The 21,304-nt window shown below is 46.2% G+C and overlaps 1 protein-coding gene across 1 annotated transcript in view; it reads right to left on the bottom strand.

Moving 5' to 3' along the window:
• The window catches only part of PADI2 (peptidyl arginine deiminase, type II), a 65,087-nt gene that overhangs the window by 37,123 nt on the left and 6,660 nt on the right, over positions 1-21,304 (bottom strand). The window contains exons 2-3 of the mRNA XM_006883602.1: positions 5,484-5,667; positions 1,449-1,521 (exon numbers count right to left, since the gene is read on the bottom strand). Coding sequence (XP_006883664.1) covers positions 1,449-1,521; positions 5,484-5,667 — 257 coding nt within the window. The remainder of the gene's footprint in view (positions 1-1,448; positions 1,522-5,483; positions 5,668-21,304) is intronic.

Raw genomic sequence — 21,304 nt, 5'->3', positions numbered from 1 at the left:
ACTCATAAGGGAGCTCTGGTGGCCTAGTGGTAAAAAGTTGTGCTGCAATCCCAAAGTCATGCGGTTCGAATCCACTAGCTGGTCTGCAGGAAAAAGATGGCCAGTCTCCACTGGTGCAGTGTCCTGCCTCTAAGAACCGCTGGAGGAGCAGGGGTAAGTCGGTTCTGACTTGTTGATACACAACAAGCACTAACCCATAGTGACTCTACTGAGAGTTTTCTATGAAGATGAAAACCTGTTGCTATCAAATTTATTCTTAGATTTCCCCCCCTAAGAATATTCTTACTCATGTGGCCACACCTCACAGAGCCAAACTGCCCCAGAAGGTTTCCAAGGCTGTAAACCTTTTTTTTTTAAATTTTATTTGAATAATTTTAATGGACATTTACAGAGATTTTGGATTTCCATTCATTCATTGCTGCACTTCTCTCCCCGCCCAGTTCCCCCCGCCCCAAGGCTGTAAATCTTTACAGAAACAGTCTGCCAAATCTTTCCCCCTCCAGGTGGCTGGTGGGTTTGAACCAACCTTAATGCTTAACAGCCGAGAGCTTAATCACTGTGCCACCAGGGCTCCCAGTAAAGACTACAGTCTACAAACCCCTCTGGAGCAGTTCTGTGCTGTCACACTGCAGTCACCATGAATTATAAAACGGCTTTCTGGCACCTGACTACAATGAGAAATGGAACCCCAGAAGGATTAGCACAGCCGTTTATGATGAGCAGGTTTGGAATGTTCTGGAGCAAAGGCTAGTCGTTCCTTGTGAGAATAGGTCTTGAAGCTCTGGTGGAGGGGAGTCCAGGGACCAGGGATTTTGAGGTCCTGGAAGTTTATGTTGCCTTCTGCCTGTCCTTATTTTGATGAAAGCCTCATTACCGTCTCTTTCACCCTTCAACAGGCCTTTGGCTGCTGTCCCGTCTGCCTCCATTCTCAGGTGTCCCCGGCTGTGCTGTGCCTGTGGAATTAGGTTTCCTTGGAGACAGTCACCTGAGACAACTTGGGGGCTGTGTGTGCATTAGAGATTTGCACACAAGCTGGGGGCCAGCCCATGACCTAAGAAGCTCTGGTTACCATCTGCTAGGGTCCCCTAAAATTGTCCTGAGGTGCCCTTACACCCAAGAATGGACACCCTCTCCATGCAGAGAGACAGGGTGACCAGAAACCAAATTCAACTGAGAATTCCCTAAGGAGTGGAAGAGCTTTGCTACTGACCCTATTTCAGTAGCAAAGTGTGAGGTCTGATGGCGACGCTGACATGGGAGTGAGTCACTGGCTGACCACCTCGTTCTGTTCCCACCCCAGTAACAGGGACCAGGAACACTGTGTCATCTCTCCTGGGGCCTGCATTATTCATATGCAGTCTGCGTGCTGACCACTTGTCCAGCCTGAGAGCCACTGAGAAGTAGTGATGCCAGGCCCTGGGGGGACAAAGGCATCCAGACCAACTCACCAATGGCCGTGAGGAAGAGCCCAGCCTGGTCAATGGGAGTGTTCCCGTCCTGCTCATAGTAGTTGACGGTGACCTGGGTGGGGAGGGGCCACATTGAGAAGGAGAGAAGAGAGATCACAGGTTAGAGCACAAGCGAGATCACCTGCTGTAACCCCCTGACACCTTGTTAAACCAACATTCTCAGGATGTTCAATTGTTTCCTCAACAAAGCTCTCCTGGGTTAATGGGCTCTTGCTCCTGGATGACTAAACTTGACAGCGGACTCCCCTCTTTTCAGAGAGCACTCAGGTGCCATCTGTCCACCTGTGTCCCCTTTGGGGTACCCACATCTGCTACGTTGTATGTCTAGCCTCTGAATAAACACTCAAAGGGTAAGTGACCATTCCTTTGCACAGTGCCCATGCTTGGGACACAAGGCACAGGGATTACACATTATTACTTTCTAATGAGGAGTCAAATGAGGTGAGAGTTGTGTTGCTACTAATGTGTCATGTGGCCTTGGATAAAGCACTTCACCCCATGATTAAGTCCCAACTCAAGGTGACCCACACACAATGGAATGAAGCACTGGCCAGTCCAGCATCATCCCTGTAAGTGGTTACAGAATGGGCTGTGGGATTGATAAAGTATATGCATTGATAGATTTTCTAATGTAGATCACCAGGCCTTTCTTCCTAGTCTACATTGGTCTGGAAACTGTTGAAACCTGGTCAGCATCATAGCAACACCCAGGTCACCACTGGTGGACAGGTGGTGGCTGCATGTGAGAAGTGCTGTCAGAACCAGGTGTTTCGCTTGGAAGATGCAAATTGTACCACTGAACCCCCACTGCCACGCTATACATGGGCCGGATGTGATTTGTCCCCTTTGGGGTCTTTAGTGCATTCCATTTTAGGGAGCCCCGATGGTATAATCTGTAGAGAGTTGTACCCTCTGGCAGTTCTAGTGAATCATCAATGGCTATGCAGGTGACAGATGAACGATCTTCCCCTGTGCCGTTTACAGCCTCTGAAAGCCCTCTGGAGAGTCAGCTGTGAATCGGTCCACACTAGATGAAAATGAGTTTGAAAGTTTTTTCCATGAAGCCACTGAAAATTCCAGAACACTTAATTGTGCTCATGCAAAACCCATACATAAATTGTTTCAACAACAACAACAAAAAAGATTGTGCCTGGTTTAAAATCAAGAAAGAAACAATCCAGAAAGGTGTGGATCAGTGCTACATCTTTTCAGCCTACTGATTACATCTGTATACAGAGAAAATAATGAAAAAAGCTGGACTATTTGAAGAAGGATGTCACATCGAGATTAGAGGAAGTCACCCACTAAGTAGCCTCAGTGTGGTGGTGGGTGAGACAGGCCAGTGCTGTTTGCCATTGGTGACCACCTTTGTGGCTTTTACACACCACCTCCACCTGCACCCACTAACAATCTGTGTTATGCAAATGACAAAACCTTGTTTGCTGAAAGTGAAGAGGGCTTGAAGGCTTTATCATAGAAGATAAAAGACTACAGCTTTTGTTATGGATCAAACCTCAACAGTAGTGATGTCAGTTTGAGGAATAAGGTGCGTCAGATTCAGGCCATGATCTTTCCAATTACTAGCTGAGACCTTGCATCTGAGACCTTGACAATGAATAAGGATGACAGAAAAAGAATTGATGCTTTTGAGCTGTGGTGTTGGAGAAGAGCACTGAACAGCCCATGGATGACCAAGAAAATGAATGGATACATCTTGGAGAGGGTGCTCTTTGGAGGCAAGAAAGATGAGGCTTCACTAACATACTTTGGGCATACTTTGGACATGTTGCTGTTCCTTGGAGAAGAACATGATATTGGGAAGGGTGGAGGGTTGGCAAAGGAGAGGAAGACCCTCAAACAGGTGGATGGACATGGTGACTGCTGCAATAGGCTCTTGTTAGGAAGTGTGAGGATGGCGCAGGACAGGACTGGTTTCGGGTCTTTTGTTCACAGGGTTGCTATAAGTTGTACTTGACTTGATGGCACCTAACAATACAATAACAACAAAGAAAACCAACCAACCAATCAACCAACCAATCAACCAACCAACCAACCAACCAACCAACCAACCAACCAACCAATCAACCAACCAACCAACCAACCAAAATAAATCTGGACCAATGAACAAATTCACAGTAAATTGAGAAAAATCTTGAAATGGTCAAGGGCCTGATTTTCCTTGGATTAACATCCATAGAAACAGCCGTCAAGAAATCAAATGATGAGCTTGAGTGGCCTAGTAGCAAGAAGCTGTGCTGCAATCCTGAAGGCGCGCATTTCGAACCCACCAGCTGCTACACAGAAGGATGGGCAATCTCTGCCTGTGATATTAATTGCCCTTGAAAACCCACTGGAGGGTCAACTATGGGTCGGTCTAACTCTATGCTACACAGCAACAACACTGTCTACCTACACACCATTCTGTAAAAAAAAAAAAAAATCAAATGACTCTCTGCATCAGGCAAATCAGCTGTAAAAAACTTCTTCAAAATGTTATAAAGCAGGGAGCTCTGGTGGCCTAGTGGCAAGAAGCTGTGCTGTAATCCCGAAACCGCATGGTTTGAATCCACCAGATACTCCGCTGGAGAAGGAGGGGCCATCTCCTCCTGTACTAGTCAGATCTGATTCAATGGTACACAAGGAAAGAAAAAAACAAATGTTAAAAAGCAAAGTTGGCATCTTGAGGACTAAGGGTCCAGGTTTCAAGCTATGAAACTTCAATTGTCTCATATGTCTATGAAAGTTGGACAATGAGTAAGTAAGGGGGGAAAAGAGTTGATGTTTTCTTTGAATTAAGACAGTGTAAAAGCATATTGAATACACCATGGACTGCCAGAGAAATGAACAGCTCTGGGAAGAAGTGTCCCAGAAAATGTCTTAGAAGTGAGGATGTTAAGGTATTATCTCACATACTTTGCACATACTATCAGGACAAACCAGTTCCTGGAGAAGGACATTGTTGTTATGTGCTATCGAGTCACAACCCATACTGTGTGCAGCATCTCTGAAGCCTGCGCTGTCCTGAGCCAGTCTCACTAATTCCGACACACCTACCCTCATTGCCCCAGTTACTGTATCAATCCATCTCATCTGGGATCTTCCTCTCCTGCACTGTCCCTCCACCCTTCCAAGCATGATGTCCTTCTCCAAGAAACAGTCGCTCCTGGCCACATGCCCAAAGTATCTGAGATGGAGCTTCAAAATCTTTGTCTCCAAGGAGAAACATGGTTTCACCCTCTCAAGACAAACCTATTTGTTTTCTTGGTGGTCCATGATATGTTCAAGACTCTTTTCTATAGAAGGAGAAGGACATGATGCTCCGTCAAGTACAAGGTGAGTGATAGACAGGAGGACTCTCCATGAGAGGGACTGAGACAGTGGCTGCAACAATGGGCCCAAACAGGAATGACTGTGAGGATGGGCAGGACCAGGTAGTGTTTCCTTCCACTGTGCACATGGTTGCTGTGATGCTGTGAGCTAGGTGTCAAGTTGACGTCACCTCTGAGCATGAAGCCATTGACCCAGGGCCAATGCTGTGCAGTCCAACACGGCAGCCACCTCCCCTGTGTGGTTACTGAGTACATAAAAGGTGCAAACTCTGGTGCCCTAGTGGCAAGAAGTTGCACTGCTATCCTGAAGGCACAAGGTTCGAGGCCACCAGCTGCTCTCTGGAAGGATGGGCAGTGATTAACTGTCTCTGAAAACACGCTGGAGGGTCAGCTATGGGTCGGTTCCAACTCTAAGGTAAACAACAACAACAAAGTGAAATGTGCTTAAGTAGAAACACCGTATGATTAATGTAAGCCACCTTGTTAATTTTTCATCTTGATGGCAACTTGAAATGATAATATTTTGATTCATGGATTTAGGTAAAAGTAAGTGGTGAAGTTAATTTCATTAGCTAATGGGAAAGGACATATGTTTTGCTTTCTGTCCTCATTGGGCAGTGCTGGTACAATGACCTGCCTAGCAGCCTGGCCCTTGCAGCCACCGGGTCTCCCTCCTCAGTAGTACCTTGTCACTGCTGGCCTCAGTGCTCGCCTGGGCCATGGTGACCCTCAGTGTGGTGCTGGGTGAGAGAGGCCACCGCTGTTTGCCGTTGGTGGCCACCTCCTCGGCTTGTCCATCACACACCACCTCCACCTGCACCCGCTCCGAGTGCTTCAGACTGAAGGTTTGGGCTCCAGCTGGGGCTGCACTGTAGGGACAGAGGAGAAAGTGGTCATGGGGGGCCTTGGTATAGACAGGACAATAGGGATAAGGGAGGGGACACCTGCAGAAACATGCTGCAATCCATAGCCATTACCTGGTGATAGGAAAGTACTTGTTGAAAATACAGATTTCAGTAATAATCTTTTACCTTCTGAGTCAGAATGTTTGCAAAAAGGACCAGGAGATTTTTATTCAGACAGGGGTATCTGAATCCTTTACCAAGGTTCCTTTTTTATGATGGTAAAAATATAGAAAAGATAAGCCAATCCAACAATTTCTTTCTATGTAATTCAGTGATTTTGATTATATTCTTCAAGTTATGCCCGATCCTTTTACACAATACTAGTCTGCTTACAGAGACCTCTCCGAAGTATGAAGAGCAATGATGGCAGTCTGGAGACTAAGGTGCACCTGATCCAGGCCTTGGTCTTTGCAATTACTTGCTATGTATTGGAAAGCTGGACAATGACAAGGGATGATAGAAGGAGAATTGATGCCTTTGAGCTGTGGTGCTGGAGAAGAATATTGAGTAGACTATGGCCTGATAGGAGAACAAACAGGTTTGTCCTAGAGAGGGTGAAGCCAGGCTGCTCCTTGGAAGCAAGGATTCTGAAGCTCTGTCTGACATACTTTGGAATGTTGCAAGGAGGGGCCAGTCCTTGGAGAAGGATATCATGCTCGGGAGGGTGGAGGGACAGTGTAAGGGAGGAAGACCCTGGGTGAGATGGATTGATTCTGTGACTGGAGTAATGGGGATAGGTGTGTCGGAGACAATCAGATTGGCACAGAATAGAGCAGGATTTAGGTCTGTTGTACATAGAGTTGCTATGAGTCGCAGGTGACTCGACAGCACCTAACAACCACCACCACCACCACCATTAACATCAACTTACTCTCGCCTGGGCATCAGAATTTTATTTCTCTCCATTTAAAAAATTTTTTCATTGTTTAAAAGGAATATATGATTAGGCATTATACATGCGACAACAGCCCAGAATAATAGGTATATTGCAAAGAGGACTGGGAAGGGGGAGGGAGGTAATTGTGCAAAAATGAATGAATTAAAAAAAGAAAAGTGAACTGGGAGAGAGGAAAGAGAGGAAGGGGGGGTAAAATGTGCAACAACAAATGAATGAAAATCTAACTTTCTGTAAACTTTCGGTATTGGTGTGATAAGAGTCCAGAATAAAAGCTGCATAGTAAATTGGTCTGTGGGGGAAACTGTATAACAATGAAAGAACTTTTTTTCTAAAGAAAAATGAACTGAGGGGGAGGGGAACAGGGAAGAAAATATGCAACAATGAACGAATCAAAATCCAAGATCTTTATAAACTTAAAATAAAATCTTGATTAAAATTTAAAAAAGTGAAAAAATCACAATTAAAATAATTTTTCTCTTTCCTATTTATTGGGTGTTCTGGTGGCCTAGTGGGTAAAGAGTTCCACTGCCAACCCAAAGGTGGGTGGTTTGAACCCTCCAGCTGCTCTTTGTGAGAACAATGGGCAATTTCCTCCCTTGTGATTTACTGCCTCTGAAAATCTGCTGGAGGGTCAGCCATGAGTTTTTTTCCAACCTGATGGTGCATACCACCACCACCACCATTAATGATATATATACACATACACGTGTGTGTGTGCGTGCATGTGTATACACACCCAGAGAACTATATAGCTCAGGTGGCATAGCATGTCATAGATTTCACTGCTAACTGAAAGGTCAGTGATTAGAATCACTGCTCCTTCAGAGAAAGCTAAGCTGTCTTCTCTAAAGATTTACAGCCTTAGAAATCCAAAGGGTTTGACTCAAAGCAGTGAGTATATATTCTTTATAATTAAGCTGTTATTTAAGCAAAACTTTACAAAGCAGATTGGCTTTCCACTCAACTATATATTTGGCTTTTAGATATTACAATACTCACAATGCAATGGCACACCACTCTTCCCCTTCTCTCCCTGTGAGTCTTCTTTCCACTAACTCTTCTGTCCTATCCCTTACAGCCTTCTAAGCTTTATCTCTGGACAAATGTTACGTGTCTTTTTTTTTTTTTCTAACCTTATCTGCTTGACTGTTTGACTTTCTGATGTTATCGGTCACCTTAGAGACTGGTCTATCATTTGGCTGAAAATTGAGCCATGTTCAATCAGTCCCTCATTGCTGTTGAGTCAGAAGCAACTCATAGCTGATCCTCCATTGGGTTTCCAAGGCTGTGAACTGCTCAAGTTGAGACATGGGAGTGAGTAGTCTTAGGGATTCCACAGCTTAAGGGCCATAGTCTTGGGGGTTCCTCCAATTTCTATTGAGCTAGGGAGCCTGGCCATTTTCCTGTTTTTTGAATGTTGTTTCACATTTTCCGGTCACTCTATTCAGGGTCTTCTACTCTGATCCCTTTAGAGTGGTCAGTGGTGGTAACCAGGCACTATCTAGTTTTCATGCCTCTCTTTTGACTAATATGTCAAGTGCCTTGATGGGTACTTGGTGGTAGGTGACTAAGGAGCAGAAACAGAAATGAATTTGTCCACAAAGAACAGAGACTCAGAAATGAGCCTTTAATCTTGCCTCCCAAGCCTTGCCCAGTGTCTCTAAGCTAAAACCTAGAAGAACTTGGATGGAGGTGGACAGGCTGGCATCAGAGAGCTGTGCTCACAGGATGGAGACGTAAAGGAGAAGGGATGGTGGCTTTGCCCCACAGATCCCCTCCTGCTTCCTTGGCCTGGGATTGACCTTCAGAGGCTCAATTCTTGGAGCTCAAAGGTGGCTTCCCATGGAAAGGCAAATACATTTGGAATTCCTGAAAAGCCAGCAAGACTTGAGAGCAGAGAATTAATTGGTCTCTTTGGCTTAAGGAGATATAATAGGAGGGAAAGAGAAAGGAGAGGGATAAGGTGCCCAGAGCTAACACGTCTGAGCCCTGCCCCGGGCCTGAAGGTTCCCAAAGGCCAAAGAGGCTCAGAGGGTTTAGGTGGAATTCTCATGTGCTTTGGGGTTTAACACACGGGCAAAGCTTGCTATTTTGAGCTCCTGATGCCTCCTGGGTTCCTGAGTAGCTTTCTCAGCTGTGGCTAGACAGCAGAATGATCTAGGCTGTTTAAATCTTCATTTAAAAAAAAGTCTGTATAGACTTTTTAGATTTCTCATGCCCAGAAAGTCTACCTGATTATATGATTAGGCATTATTTGTATGACAACAGTCCAGAATAAGAGGCACATAGCAAAGTGAACTGGGGTGGGAGTGAGGAAGGGAGGAAATCATACAACAATGAACTGGGGGTGGGGGTGGTGTTGTTATGTTATTGTTGTTATGTGCCGAGTTCCTTGCAACTCATAACGACCTTATATACAACATCTCTGAACCCTGCTCTGTCCTGTGGGAGGAAAATGTGCAACCAGAAAGTCTACCTGGCATGATTTGCAGGTGGGGGAAGGTCAGGATGGAATTAGTGACTAGGATTGCCTAAAAGTTTGAGACCACTGACCCCACAGTTTAGGAGCAGTATCAATAGGACCTGGTGAGTTTTTAAAACCAGAGTCTGCTGGCATCCCTCGGTGGTGCAAATACTGTAATGCAATTGGCTATTATCTGAAATGTTAGTGGTTGGACTCTACCGTCATGTGCCTTGGAAGAAAGGCTTGGAGATCTCCTTCAGAAAAAATCAGCCACTGAAAACACTGTGGAACACTGTCCCAGTCTGACACATGTCAGTTGGAATCATTGGATAACAGTTGGGGTTTGGGGGCAAGGAAGGAACTCCACCCCAGTATTTCAGATTTTAGGTGTAGGGGCAAGAATTTACACTTAACGTATTTCTGGTGCTGTTGATGCTGTGGCTACAGGGACCACACTTTGAGAACCACTGGTCTAGATTTTCAGCAGTGTAGTGGTTAGAACCCAGGGGAAGCCTAGGCTGTGAGTGTGAGTCTGGCAGGATCTCTCTGGTGTGGGCTATACCCTGCAAAAAGATCTGATGGAGACCACTGGTCATTGGAATGGGCAAGAGGGTTGGAGGCAACTCCTTCCCAGTTTTGGTAAAGAAGTTTAGTTAAAAAAAAAGGAAACCCCAGAGCCACTTTGCCACCTCCCATCATGGGGACAGTGAGAGATGTAATCCCTCTAACTATACCTACCCCTATTGAACATAAGCTGAGGAGTCAAACAGAGCCTTTTGACATCTATCTACACTCACCATGGTGGGGCACAGAGTCTGGGCAAACCAGGGACTGCGGACACATATGCAGAAGGTCTGGGTTCAAGTTCATTCTTGTTGAATTTCTGAAGGGATCAAGTGTTCAGTTGCCCACTTCTAAGCCAAAAGGTGATCACTCACACTGGCCAACCAACCTCTTCCCATCCACACAGACCTCATTCCTCACTCAGCGCAGAGCAGGGTTGTCCTGTCTGATGCTGCTGCTAAGCATTACCTTCTTCCTCTGGATTATTTATCACCCCCCTGCCATCCTTCCAACCTCAGGGGTAAGACCCAAGGTCCCTGGGTGGTACAAACTTTTGGCAATGGACTGTTAACCTAAAGGTTGGCAGTTTTGACCCATGGAAGAAAGGCTCCCATAAGGATTGTAGCTAAGAAAACCCAGCAGAGCAGTTCCAGTGTGTAACACACAGCATCACCAAGAACTGGAATTGACATGGCAATGAGTGTGTGGCTATTTGGTTTTCTTTGAGGGCACAGCCTACTCATATCCTCCATCCTTCACATCCTTCCCCTCTCATCCTTCCCAGAATCTGGTCCAGGAAGGGTATGACACAGCCAACAAAAAGCATGGGACTGAGCCCAATTGATGAGGAGCCTTTCAGAGCATCCAGTGAGTATTTCCCAAAGAGGCGTGGGTACCGCCGGGCATGGGGGTGCTCTTAGGTGGCAAATGGATAAAAATGTCAACACAAAGGCAGCTTTATGTACCAGATGATTATAGCTGTGCCGCACGTGATTTTCAATGACCGATTTTTAGAACAAGACCACTAGGCTTTTCTTTTAAGGTCAATGGCATTATTAGAGAGGTGCTGGCTGCCCTCCCTGATGTTGTCACTGGGAATGACAGCGAAACAACCCAAGGGTCTGCGGCAAATGTCCCAGTGCCAGAGAAAGGGGTTGTCAAGCAGGTGTGTATTAGGTACTCAATGCACAGTGTAACTCATTCTACTCCACCCCTGTCCGAGCCTCTGGAGCGGAGACACCAGCTATTGGTCTAAAAGGAGTGTCTCCGTTAACCAATAGGAAGGGGTTGTAGGAGGGTACGGGGGCGGGGCCAGGAGGGGGTGGGCTTTGCCTCACTAAGCCTTGCAGTGGGGGTGGGGGGTCATCTCCACCCACGGGGAGGTTTCGCCGGCTGGCCCTGCCCACAGTGAGGGGAAGGCGGTGCGATGCCTCCCTTAATGAGGTAATTCCAGGCCCTTGTGGGTGAGCTCCAGCCTTTCAGGTAACAGTTGAGCGGTTAACAGTTTGTTCTACTAGGGACACCAGAAGAAGAGTCATATATTTAGTGCATTAACTGCACTGTCTTTTTATGGCTTCCTAGTTATTGTTCAAAATAAGGGAAACGTGGGTCAGTTTAAAGAGCCGTTTTCAGGTACTGCGTACCACAGGTAGAAGGTAGTTTAGGGAAAATTTGTGAGTCTGGAAAATGGTGAATTCAGGTGTGGGAAACATTCCCAAGTGTAAATCTCAACTTTGCCCATCTTCCTGGCTGGCCCTGCGCAAGCTGTCATCTGTCTGGGGCGCCAGGAGCGGCCTGAGCTGCAGGAATGTGGATGGGGCGCTGAGAGGTTGAGGTCTTTTCTGCTCAGCCCCACACCCGCTTTGGTTTTAGACATTGGGCCTTCACAAACAAGGCTATTTAAAAAAAAAAATTCTTTACCAATTCATATGAGGTCCTCTTAAGAACTGGACTCTTGAAAATCCTTAGGATTTGCTGTAAATGGTTTTTTGTGCCCACTTTTATTCCTCTGAGCTAAAGAGAAACCCAAGACCTTACAGTTTCGGGGGTTTATGCCTGGCCCAGCATTTGAGCTTGAAAGCCCCACACCCGCCCATCACAAGTCCCAGTCCCATCCAAGCTGAGCAAACAGCTATTCTTGGAGCAGCCCTGGCAGAAGTAACAAAGGCACCCATTGTCCTTGATGGAGCTGGTTGGCTGCCTCCCTCCAGGAAGAGCTTCTCAGAATCCCCCACAGAAACCACAGAGCCAGGGGCTGCAGGCTGTGGGAGGAGTCTGGGGCAGCATGAGCGCAACGGAGTGTGTGTGGGGTGCTGGTGATTGTGAAATCTTTGCTTTTTTGGAAAGAGGCTGAAGATAGTGTGCACAGGATGGGCTGCCAGTCCCTGGGCCAGGCCGACTCTGCCCACCATGGCCAAATTTAATTCCTAGTCTGTGAATAAGTGAACAAATGAAACTGTCACTCTTGGCTTTTCACATTATATCAGCAAAACAACCACGATTCCCCCCCCCCCGCAAAAAAAAGAAGAAATAAAATAATTTCTTTGCTTGAAAATACTCAGTGTCTCCTCAGTGATCTACCAGCACAGTAAAATGCAAGCGCTTCAGCGAGTGTTTGACCAGTGGCATTCGGCCAGTGCACCTCAACTGGACTCTCCAGACTCATTCCCTGCAACTCTTGGCACCACTTAAGCTCCCAGCATTCTTTCTCCTCCCCATACATTTTCCCATATTTTATTCCTTTACCAAGTTCACGTCCATGAGAACCAAATTATGCTCTTGACTGAATTAAAAAATCCATCTTAAGAATAGATTTGATGCATTGAACACTAGTGCTGAAGACCTCGAGAGTTGTGGAATGATAACAAGGACATCAGCCATGAAGAAAGCAAAAGGTCATGCCAAACACACGGAAGAAAGAAAAGATGGATGTGGATATCAGAAGAGACTCTGAAATTTGCATTGGAATGTCAAGAAGCCAAAGCAAGGTGGAAGAATGCTGACGTAGGAGAACTACAGATTTCAAAGGGCAGCTCCAGAAGCGAAAGCCAACTATTATAAAGAAATGTGAAAGGAGCTGGAGTTAGGAAGCCAAAATAGAAGAATATTCTGAGTAGTTTTCAAGCTGAAAGAACTAAAGAACAAATCCAAGCCTTGAGTTGCAATACTGAAAGTTTCTGTGGGCAAACTTGAATGATGCAGGAAGCAACTAAAGATGAAGGGAATACACAGAATCACTGTACCAAAAAGAATTGATAGATACGGAATCATTTCAGGAAGTAGCATATCATCAGTGATAATGAAGGAAGGAGTTCAAGCTGCGCTGAAGGCATTGGCAAAAAAATAAGGCCCCAGGAACTGATGGAATACCAATTTAGATTTTTCAGGAGACAGATGCAGCCCAGCTCATCAGTTCTGCTAACAATATGGATGACAGCAATCTGACCACTGACTGGAAGAGGCCCATATTTGTTCCCATTTCTAAAACAGGTGATCCAACGGAATTATTGAATAATTCTGTGGAAATTATTGAACAATACTAATATCACTAGCAAATAAAATCTTGCTGAAGATTATTTAAAAATGGCTGGAATAGTATATTATCAGGGAACTACCAGAAATTTATGCTAGATTCAGAAAAAGCTGTGGCACAAAGGACATCATGCTGATGTCAAGTGGATTCTGGCTGAAAGCAGAGAAGATCAGAAAGATGTTTACTTGTGTTTTACTGATTATGTAAAGGCATTTGACTCTTTGGATCATAACACATTATAACATTGAGAAGAATGGGAATCCTAGAACACGTAATTGTGCTCATGTAAAACCTGTACCTAGACAAAGAAGCAGTTGTCTGAAAAGAGCAAGGGAACACCTACATGGCTTAAAATCAGAAAGGGTGTATGTCAGGGTTGCATCTTTTCTCTATACCTACTCCATCTGTATGCTAAGCAAATAAACAGTTGGGCTGTATGAAGAAGGATGTGGCATCAGGATTGGAGGAAAACTCATCAACAATCTGTGTTATGCATATGACACAATCTTGCTTATTGAAAATGAAGAGGACTTGAAGCACTTGCTGCAAAAGATTAAAGACTACAGCCTTCAATACATCTCCTCATCGAGAAAATAAACCCCCTCCCTACTGGACCAATAGGCAACATCATGATAGATGGAGAGAAGATGGGAGTTGTCAAGAATTTCACTTTAGCACATTGTGTTGCATCCACAACCAATAAATACCCTTGATACCAGTAGTCAAGAAATAAAGAAGTATTAAAGAACAGAACAGAGGTGTCAGTTTAAAGACTAAGGTGTAACTGATCCAAGCCAGGATCTTTTCAATTTCTTCTTACGCATCTCAAAGTAGGACAACGAATAAGGATGGCAGAAGAAGAATCAAGTCACTTGAATTGTGGCAGTGGCAAAGAGGATTGATGTCTCATGGACTAACAAAAAAATAAAAAAGGAAGTGCAACCAGAGTGTTCCTTTGATGTAAGGATGGTGAAACTTTGCCCCACCTACTTTGGGCACATTTTTAGAAGGAATCAGTCCTTGGAGAGAGACATCATGCTGGGGAAACAGGGTCAGCAGACAGGAATAAGACTCTCCACTAGAGGGGCAGACAGTGACAATCACAATGGGCTTGTGCAGGGCAGAGAAGATGAGGGTAGCAGAGGCTAGGCCAAGGGTCAGATCTGTTGTTCATAGGGTCACTATTAGTCAAAGGCAACTTGATAGCACATAATTCCTTCCACCAGCAATGCTTTCCTGTGACTTCTCTAGAAATGCCCATCCCTTCTTGAAGCCTTAACTCGATTTTATTTGTCCTAATATTTATTTTTCTATGTGGCAGTTAGTTCCTTGTTTATTTAACACACATTTATTAAGCATTTACTGTATGCCAGGTGTTATGTGCTAGGGATAGACTGGTCCCAAGATAATATATTATGAAATGAAACAAACCCCAAACCGAAAGCCACTGTGGTTTGAGTTGATTCTGATTCACAGGGACCCTGCAGGACTGAATAAAACTACCCCACAGGGTTTCCAAGGTGGTACATTTGACAGACACAGACTACCTAATTTTTCTTCTGAGGTTGAGTCGAATCGCAGACCTTCTGGTTAGTAGTTAAATGTCTAATCCATTGTGCTACCAGGGTTCCTTAGATGTTATGTTAAATATCATAATAATGTGGAGATAACGCTTCTTGAATCCATTGAGGTTATACTCTAATGAGAGAGAAAGACAACAAGCTGTTGTTGTTATGTGCTGTCAAGTTGACTACGACTCATTGTGACATACAGCACAGCAGCCACGGCTGAAGCAGAGGACCAGAGTCCTGGCTACCCATGACAGAATCAGAGCTAAGAGCCGAGGTCCAAGTTTGTTGGAGTTCTAGGAGGTGGGAGTGGCAGCCACAACTGGCAGGTCTGACAACTTTGTAACATTGGCCTAAGGCTTCACAGCTCAAAGCTGAGGTGCCTGTGAGCACATATAGGAAGCTATCGTGACTGAGTGAGTGTATTCTACTATTAAGCTAAATATGGTCTGTGAGCCATCACACAGGATTTTTGACCCATTAAAGCACCAAGATTGGTGTTGGAATGAGTAAAAAAAGGTGCAGGAGAATGCCAGACATGTCTGACCTCATGGGACTTGATTTTGTGTTTGTGGATGTTGTTGATGGGGTCAGTTCCTCTTTGTGAAGTTGGTAAGGCTCAGATATGACTGTCCCCATGCAGCCCTTGCTTTTTTTGCATCTACCGCAGAGTTTCTGACTCAGCAGGTTTGGGGTAGAGCCAGAGCATCTGCATTTCTAATAAACTCTGATCTTGTTGCTGGTCTGGGGACCACACTTTGAGTGTTGCTTAACTGGACAGAGAAAGGAGAGGAAGAAGGGCAGAACTGGTCAAGCTTTCCACACAAGCTTGGAAGGCGGAAACTAGTTCAGCACCTGCAAGAAACCGCAAGGAAGGCAGGGTTTGGAACCAGGGGAAGGAGGGGCCAGGCGGAGAAGTGATGGATAATAGGGAGGATTTGGTTTTTCTCCTGAGAGTTGTGAGATCATCAGAGGTTTCTAAGCAGGTGACATGATCCTTTCTGTTCTGTGAATGGATCATCCAGGTGCAGGGTGGTGGAACAGGTGTCAGGACAGCAATAGCGGAAGTGGAGAAACCGGTGGGGAGGCAACTGCAGCTGTCAAGGTGAACGATGATGGTGGCTTGGGACAGCTTGTTGGCTGTGGACATGGAGACAGATGGCTGACTGGCTGGTGTAAAAAAAAATGCTTTGAAAAAGACCCGGAGAATAGTGACAGACATATGTTGTTGTTGTTATGTACCATTGAGTTGCTTGTGATGTATAGTGACCCTGTGTACAACAGCTCTGAACCCTGTCCTGTCCTGAGCCAGTCTCACTGACTCTGACACGCCTACCTCCCTTATTCCAGTTACTGAGTCAATCCATCTCACCCAGGGTCTTCTGTACTGACCCTCCACCCTTCAAGCATGATGTCCTTCTCCAAGGACTGGACCCTCCTGCAACATGCCCAAAGTAAGTGAGACATAACTTCAAAATCTTTGCCTCCAAGGAGCAGTTGGTTTCACCCTCTCCAGAACAGGTCTGTTTGTTATTTTGGCAGCCCATAGTATGTTCAATACTCTTCTCTAATACCACAACTCAAAGACATTCTTCTATCATCCTTAGTAATTGTATAACTCTCTGATGCATAGCAAGTAATTGTGAAGACTACGGCTTGGATCAGGCACACCTTAGTCTCTAGACTGACAATGTTGCTCTTCAGCACTCTGGAGAGGTCCCTGATAGCTGATTTTCCTAAAGCAATTAATTTACAACGGACATATAGATTGGGCTATACTAAGCCCATTAAACCCCAATCCAAGGGAATTCTGTGACTTCACATCTGCTCAGCCCCAGGAATGCTTTGTGACCTCTGGGGAGTCAACCAGCCTCTCTGGTCATTATCCAGTGGGGAAGGTTACCAGCTTGGCTTTCCAGGACTGGGATGGCCCAGACTCAAGGCATGACAGGAGTGTTCCTAGTTGGCATGTGGCTCTCAGTTTGTCCACCTGTCCTAGGTGTCATTCACACCAGTCAGGGTTCACTCCTAGGGTCACCCCAGTTCTTGGCAGTCTGGTGGTTACATCCTGCCTTCAGGTCTCTGAAGGAGCATGAGGGGAGAGTTGTGAGTGACAGCTTGGCCTGCAAACCCATGGCTAACACCTTTGAGGAGATGGAGTGAGTGAGGAACGAAAGGCCAGGCTAGGGTGATTCCAGGCTCGAGTGATTCCAGCCTAGGTGTCATGCATGGTGCTCGTTATGGTCGTGGCTGGAGCACAGAGGGCATTGTGTAGGCAAAATTATGACATCTGTGTCAGGTAGCCTCCTCCTTCCAGCCAGGAACCTCAGCAGCCCCTCTCACTAGTGCCTCTAAATGCCTCAGTGTTTTTCTCTGAGAAGAAACAAGCTAATTTATGCTTACTCTTGACAGAAGAATCGATGCCTTTGAGCTATGGTGCTCAAGCTGTGGTGAGAAGAGTATTGAATATACCATGGACTGCCAGGAGAACAAACACCTTCGTCCTGGAGAGGGTGAAAGCAGGCTCTTGGAGACAAGTATTCTGAGGCTTTGTCTGACATACTTTGGACATGTTGTAAGGAGGGACCAGTCCTTGAAGAAGGACGTCATGCTTGGGAGGGTGGAAGAACGGTGCAAGAGGGGAAGACCCTGGATGAGATGGATTGATTCAGTGACTGGGGTAATGGGGGTAGCTTTGTCCTAGACAATAAGATTGGCACAGGATAAAGCAGGGTTTAGGTCTGTTGTACATAGGGTTGCTATGAGTCACAAATGACTTGATGGCATATAACAGCAACAACTCCTATCCTCCACTGAATCTCTATTACTTAAGGATCAAAGTTCAACATCCGAGCCCCTGGTTCAGCCTCATTGACCCACCAGCCTTACATGTCTGGCCATGCCTTTCCTGTTGTGGTGCCTTTGCTCCTTCTGAACCACATGGCATGTCTATGGTCTCACTCTGAATCCCATCCTCCAAGACCAGTCCAGTTATCACTTCTTCCAGGAAGTTTTCTCAGATCACACAGTCTAAACTCTTCTCTCCTTTTGCTACTGCTTCAAATAACACTCAACAAATATTGCTCACTTCTGTAAAGTTATGAACACTTTGAGGGCAGAGATTATGTCTCTTTATTACTTGTCTCAATAATATCATAAAATACGCTAAAGTAATACATGGCAAGTTCTCAGCACTGATATGTGCTGGGCCCTGTACAAGCCCTCGACGCACATGGACCTCAGTCCATCCATTCAATAACTCCATGTCAGCCCATTTTACACATGGATATGCTGAGGTTGGGCATTTGCTTCAAGTCTCAGGGGTGGTAATGGAGCTGGAAGGTAAACTCAGGCTCTCTGAGCTCTTGTCCTGATTCTCGCTTCAGAGAAGAGAATCCATAGGTTAGAGTCTTCCCTAAAAGTCCTGATTGGAGTGAGTAGGTGAGGCTGGTTCAGAAGAGGGCCCCCTACTAATTTTGCAGGCACAGGTCAAAGGCTTTGAGAGGGGATACCACAGGCTGGTATCCCTCATCCTGATGGGTGAGTATAAGCAGGTTTGGAGTCAGTCAAAGCCCCTGGGCCCAGGATCAGGCAGGCCAGACACGAGACAGCTGCCTCTGAAAACTGCCTCCCCAGAGTTTTTTGCTTGTGAATCCAGCTAGAGGGTGGGCACTGGGGTAAACCTCCATCACTGGGTTCCAGCCTTGGCTCAGGGCCTTGTAGGACATAGGGAAGACTCTCATGGACCTAAGCTGTGCAGGGTCCTGTGGTTTCACACACCTCGCTCCTAGACCCTTCTTCCTGGGAACCAGCCTGAAACCAGAGCCCTGAAGCAGCTCCTGGCAGGGACTCCCTATTAGGGCTGAGGGCTGTGAGTGTTGTTCTAATTTATGGGGCCACCTGACCTGGCCTGGGTCCCTACCAGCTGCCGCTCTCTCAGGAGCAAGTGTAGCACCGGCCAAGCTCGGTCACATGCCCTTGACCTTCTACAGTCTGTACCATACCTATTCATCCCTTGAGGCTGGGGATGAGAGTCAGTCTAGTGTGAGGTCATTTACCAGTATCCCCCTCACATCCATCCATTCATTCTCTCAACCATGGACACTGCACTGACTCAAGGCTGGAGGTGAGTGAGGAGGGCAGGGAGTGAGGAGGACACGCTCTAAACACCCCCAGGAAGGTGGTCCAGTAGAAGAATTAGGGGCCTGATGATGCTTGATTCGGAATCCCACCTCTACCAGTTACTACTGTGCCATCTTGGACAGACATTCCTCGTCAGTTTCCCCCTCAGTAAAAGAGGACAGTTGTTGTGCGCTGTCAAGTCAGCTACTCCTCATAGCGACCCTATGTATAACAGCTCTGAATCCCACCCTGTCCTGAGCCAGTCTCACTGATTCCTACACATCTACCCCCACTGCCCCAGTTACTGTATCAATCCATCCCAACTGGGATCTTCCTCTCCTGTGCAATCCTCCACTCTTCTGGGCATGATGTCCTTCAAGGACAGGTCCCTCCTGGTCACATCCCCAAAGTATGTGAGGTAGAGCTTCAAAATCCTAGCCTCCAAGGAGAAATCTTGTTTCACTCTCTCCAAGACAGATCTATTTGTTTTCTTGATGGCCCTAATTAATGGGGTTGTGAGGTTTATACACGTGCAAGTTATCAAATTCATGGGGGATGAATATGCACAGGACTTATGAGGACTGCCTGGGAGCTAGTAAGTTCTCAGTAAATGTTAGCTTGTGATATAAAGTAAAGATCTGGAAAAGGGAAAAAAAAATAAGGTAGAGAGTGATTGTAGCACAAAATGGGTGATCAAGGAAGGCTTCTCAGAGGAAGTGACATTTGAGCTAGCACTCGATTCACAAGGAATCGAGTGTACGGGGAGGTCCAGAGGAGAGGTGTTCCAGGGAGAGGGAACAGCAACTGCAAAGCCGGGAGGTGGGACTGAACTTGGTGTGTTCAAAGGCTGACAATATCTGCAAACCCAGACTGGACGGCATATGCGTGGGAGATGGGATGAGCAAAATGAGGCCTGGGACACTGGGGGAAGGGGAGATCATAACACCCTGAACCCATAATGCTTCAGGTGAGATCTGGGACTCTCTCTGAACTGTGTCCTAAGCACACTTTTAAAACAACCAAGTCCTCACCTCACCCAAGGGGCAAAGAAAGATAGTCTGGGAGTGAGTCGGAATCGAGGGAGAGCTGAAATCCTCTTCTTGAAGGCAGGAAACAGATCTACACTAGTTCTGCTGCTGTTGTCCCTGCATTTCATTGTGCCAGTGGCTAGGGGCTCCTGCCCTGGTACCCTTTTCTGCCAGCGATGGGGAAGGATCCTTCTGAAAAATGGCTGGTTGGTCCCTGGCCTTGCGATGTCCCTGGGAAAAGAGTGGGGGGCTGCCTTACACTTCACATGATGGCTCTTCATGAAGTCAAATCAAAGAGACAATAACATCATCAGTATACTCCCAAATGCCTGCCATCTCGAACACACAAATGCGATCTCTTTCTCCAGAAAGGAGGAAATGGGGTGCCCTCTGTATCAAGGAACCCTCCTCACCCCCTTGGAAAGATACACACATTGAAATGGGAAGGAGAGGATGTCTCCAAGGCTAGGCTTGGGGGCCAGCAGAAGAGCTCAAAGAACATGGTCATCTCTCCCCTACTTTATTCCAGGGCCCATTTCCCATGTCCACCCTGACTCAGATTGCGGCCCTGGCTTCAGAGCAGTCATGATACTGTTCCTAAGAAGTGGGTGTGGATTGTGGAACCAAGCCAAAGATGCCACCCAACTCCGTGGCCTCCCTCTGTGAAGAAGCCAGCTAAAGGGACCCCCAGGGGAGACAGGGTGGGGCAGGTCATAACTGTGCAGACCAAAGACAATCACACTGTGGGGGCAGGAGGAGGGAGAAGCCAATATTTTTTATAACCACAAAGTACAACTTCTAGGAAAAAAGGCCTGCTTCCTTCTTTCTATGCATCTACTCCTAGCTTGCTAGCAACTAGCAGGTGGAATGTGGCTAGGGTCCCGAGACGGGTCAGTTGTGCTGGGATAGTTTGGCCCAGTACCCTTTCCCATGATAACCTGATGACCCTTTGTGGGTCGGCCAAACGGTCAAGTGTTCACTACCAGGACTGTGTTCGTATTTCTGCCAGACACAAGATTCTTCCTCTTGTTCTCTGACTGACCTTCACATGCCTCTCCCCATTGTCCACACAAAGAGGAGGCACAATTTGCTGTGATTTACTCAAGGTTGTGCATGGTAGCCGGAAACCTAGTCTGGGAAGTTGGATCCAGGAAGAGTGTAAATGGTCATTGCAAAGACAGAAGAGGAAGAGAAGACTAAAATGGATGTCAGAAGAGACTCTGAAAATCGCACTGGAGTGTAGAGAAGCCAAAGCACAAGGAAGAATTCAAGATACTAAAGAGTTGAATAGAAGATTTCAAGAGGCAGCATGGGATGACAAAGTAAAATATTACAATGCAATGTGCAAGGAGTTGGAGTCAGAAAATCAAAAGGGCTGAACTCGCTCAGCATTTCTTAAGCTCAAGAAACTGAAGAACAAATTCA

Source organism: Elephantulus edwardii, unplaced genomic scaffold (genome assembly GCF_000299155.1).
Source record: "Elephantulus edwardii isolate Elephantulus edwardi_28Jun2011 unplaced genomic scaffold, EleEdw1.0 scaffold00028, whole genome shotgun sequence".
Classification (NCBI taxonomy): domain Eukaryota; kingdom Metazoa; phylum Chordata; class Mammalia; order Macroscelidea; family Macroscelididae; genus Elephantulus; species Elephantulus edwardii.
The sequence above is the reverse complement of the archived record's forward strand: the minus strand, read 5'-3'. Positions and strand labels throughout refer to the sequence as shown.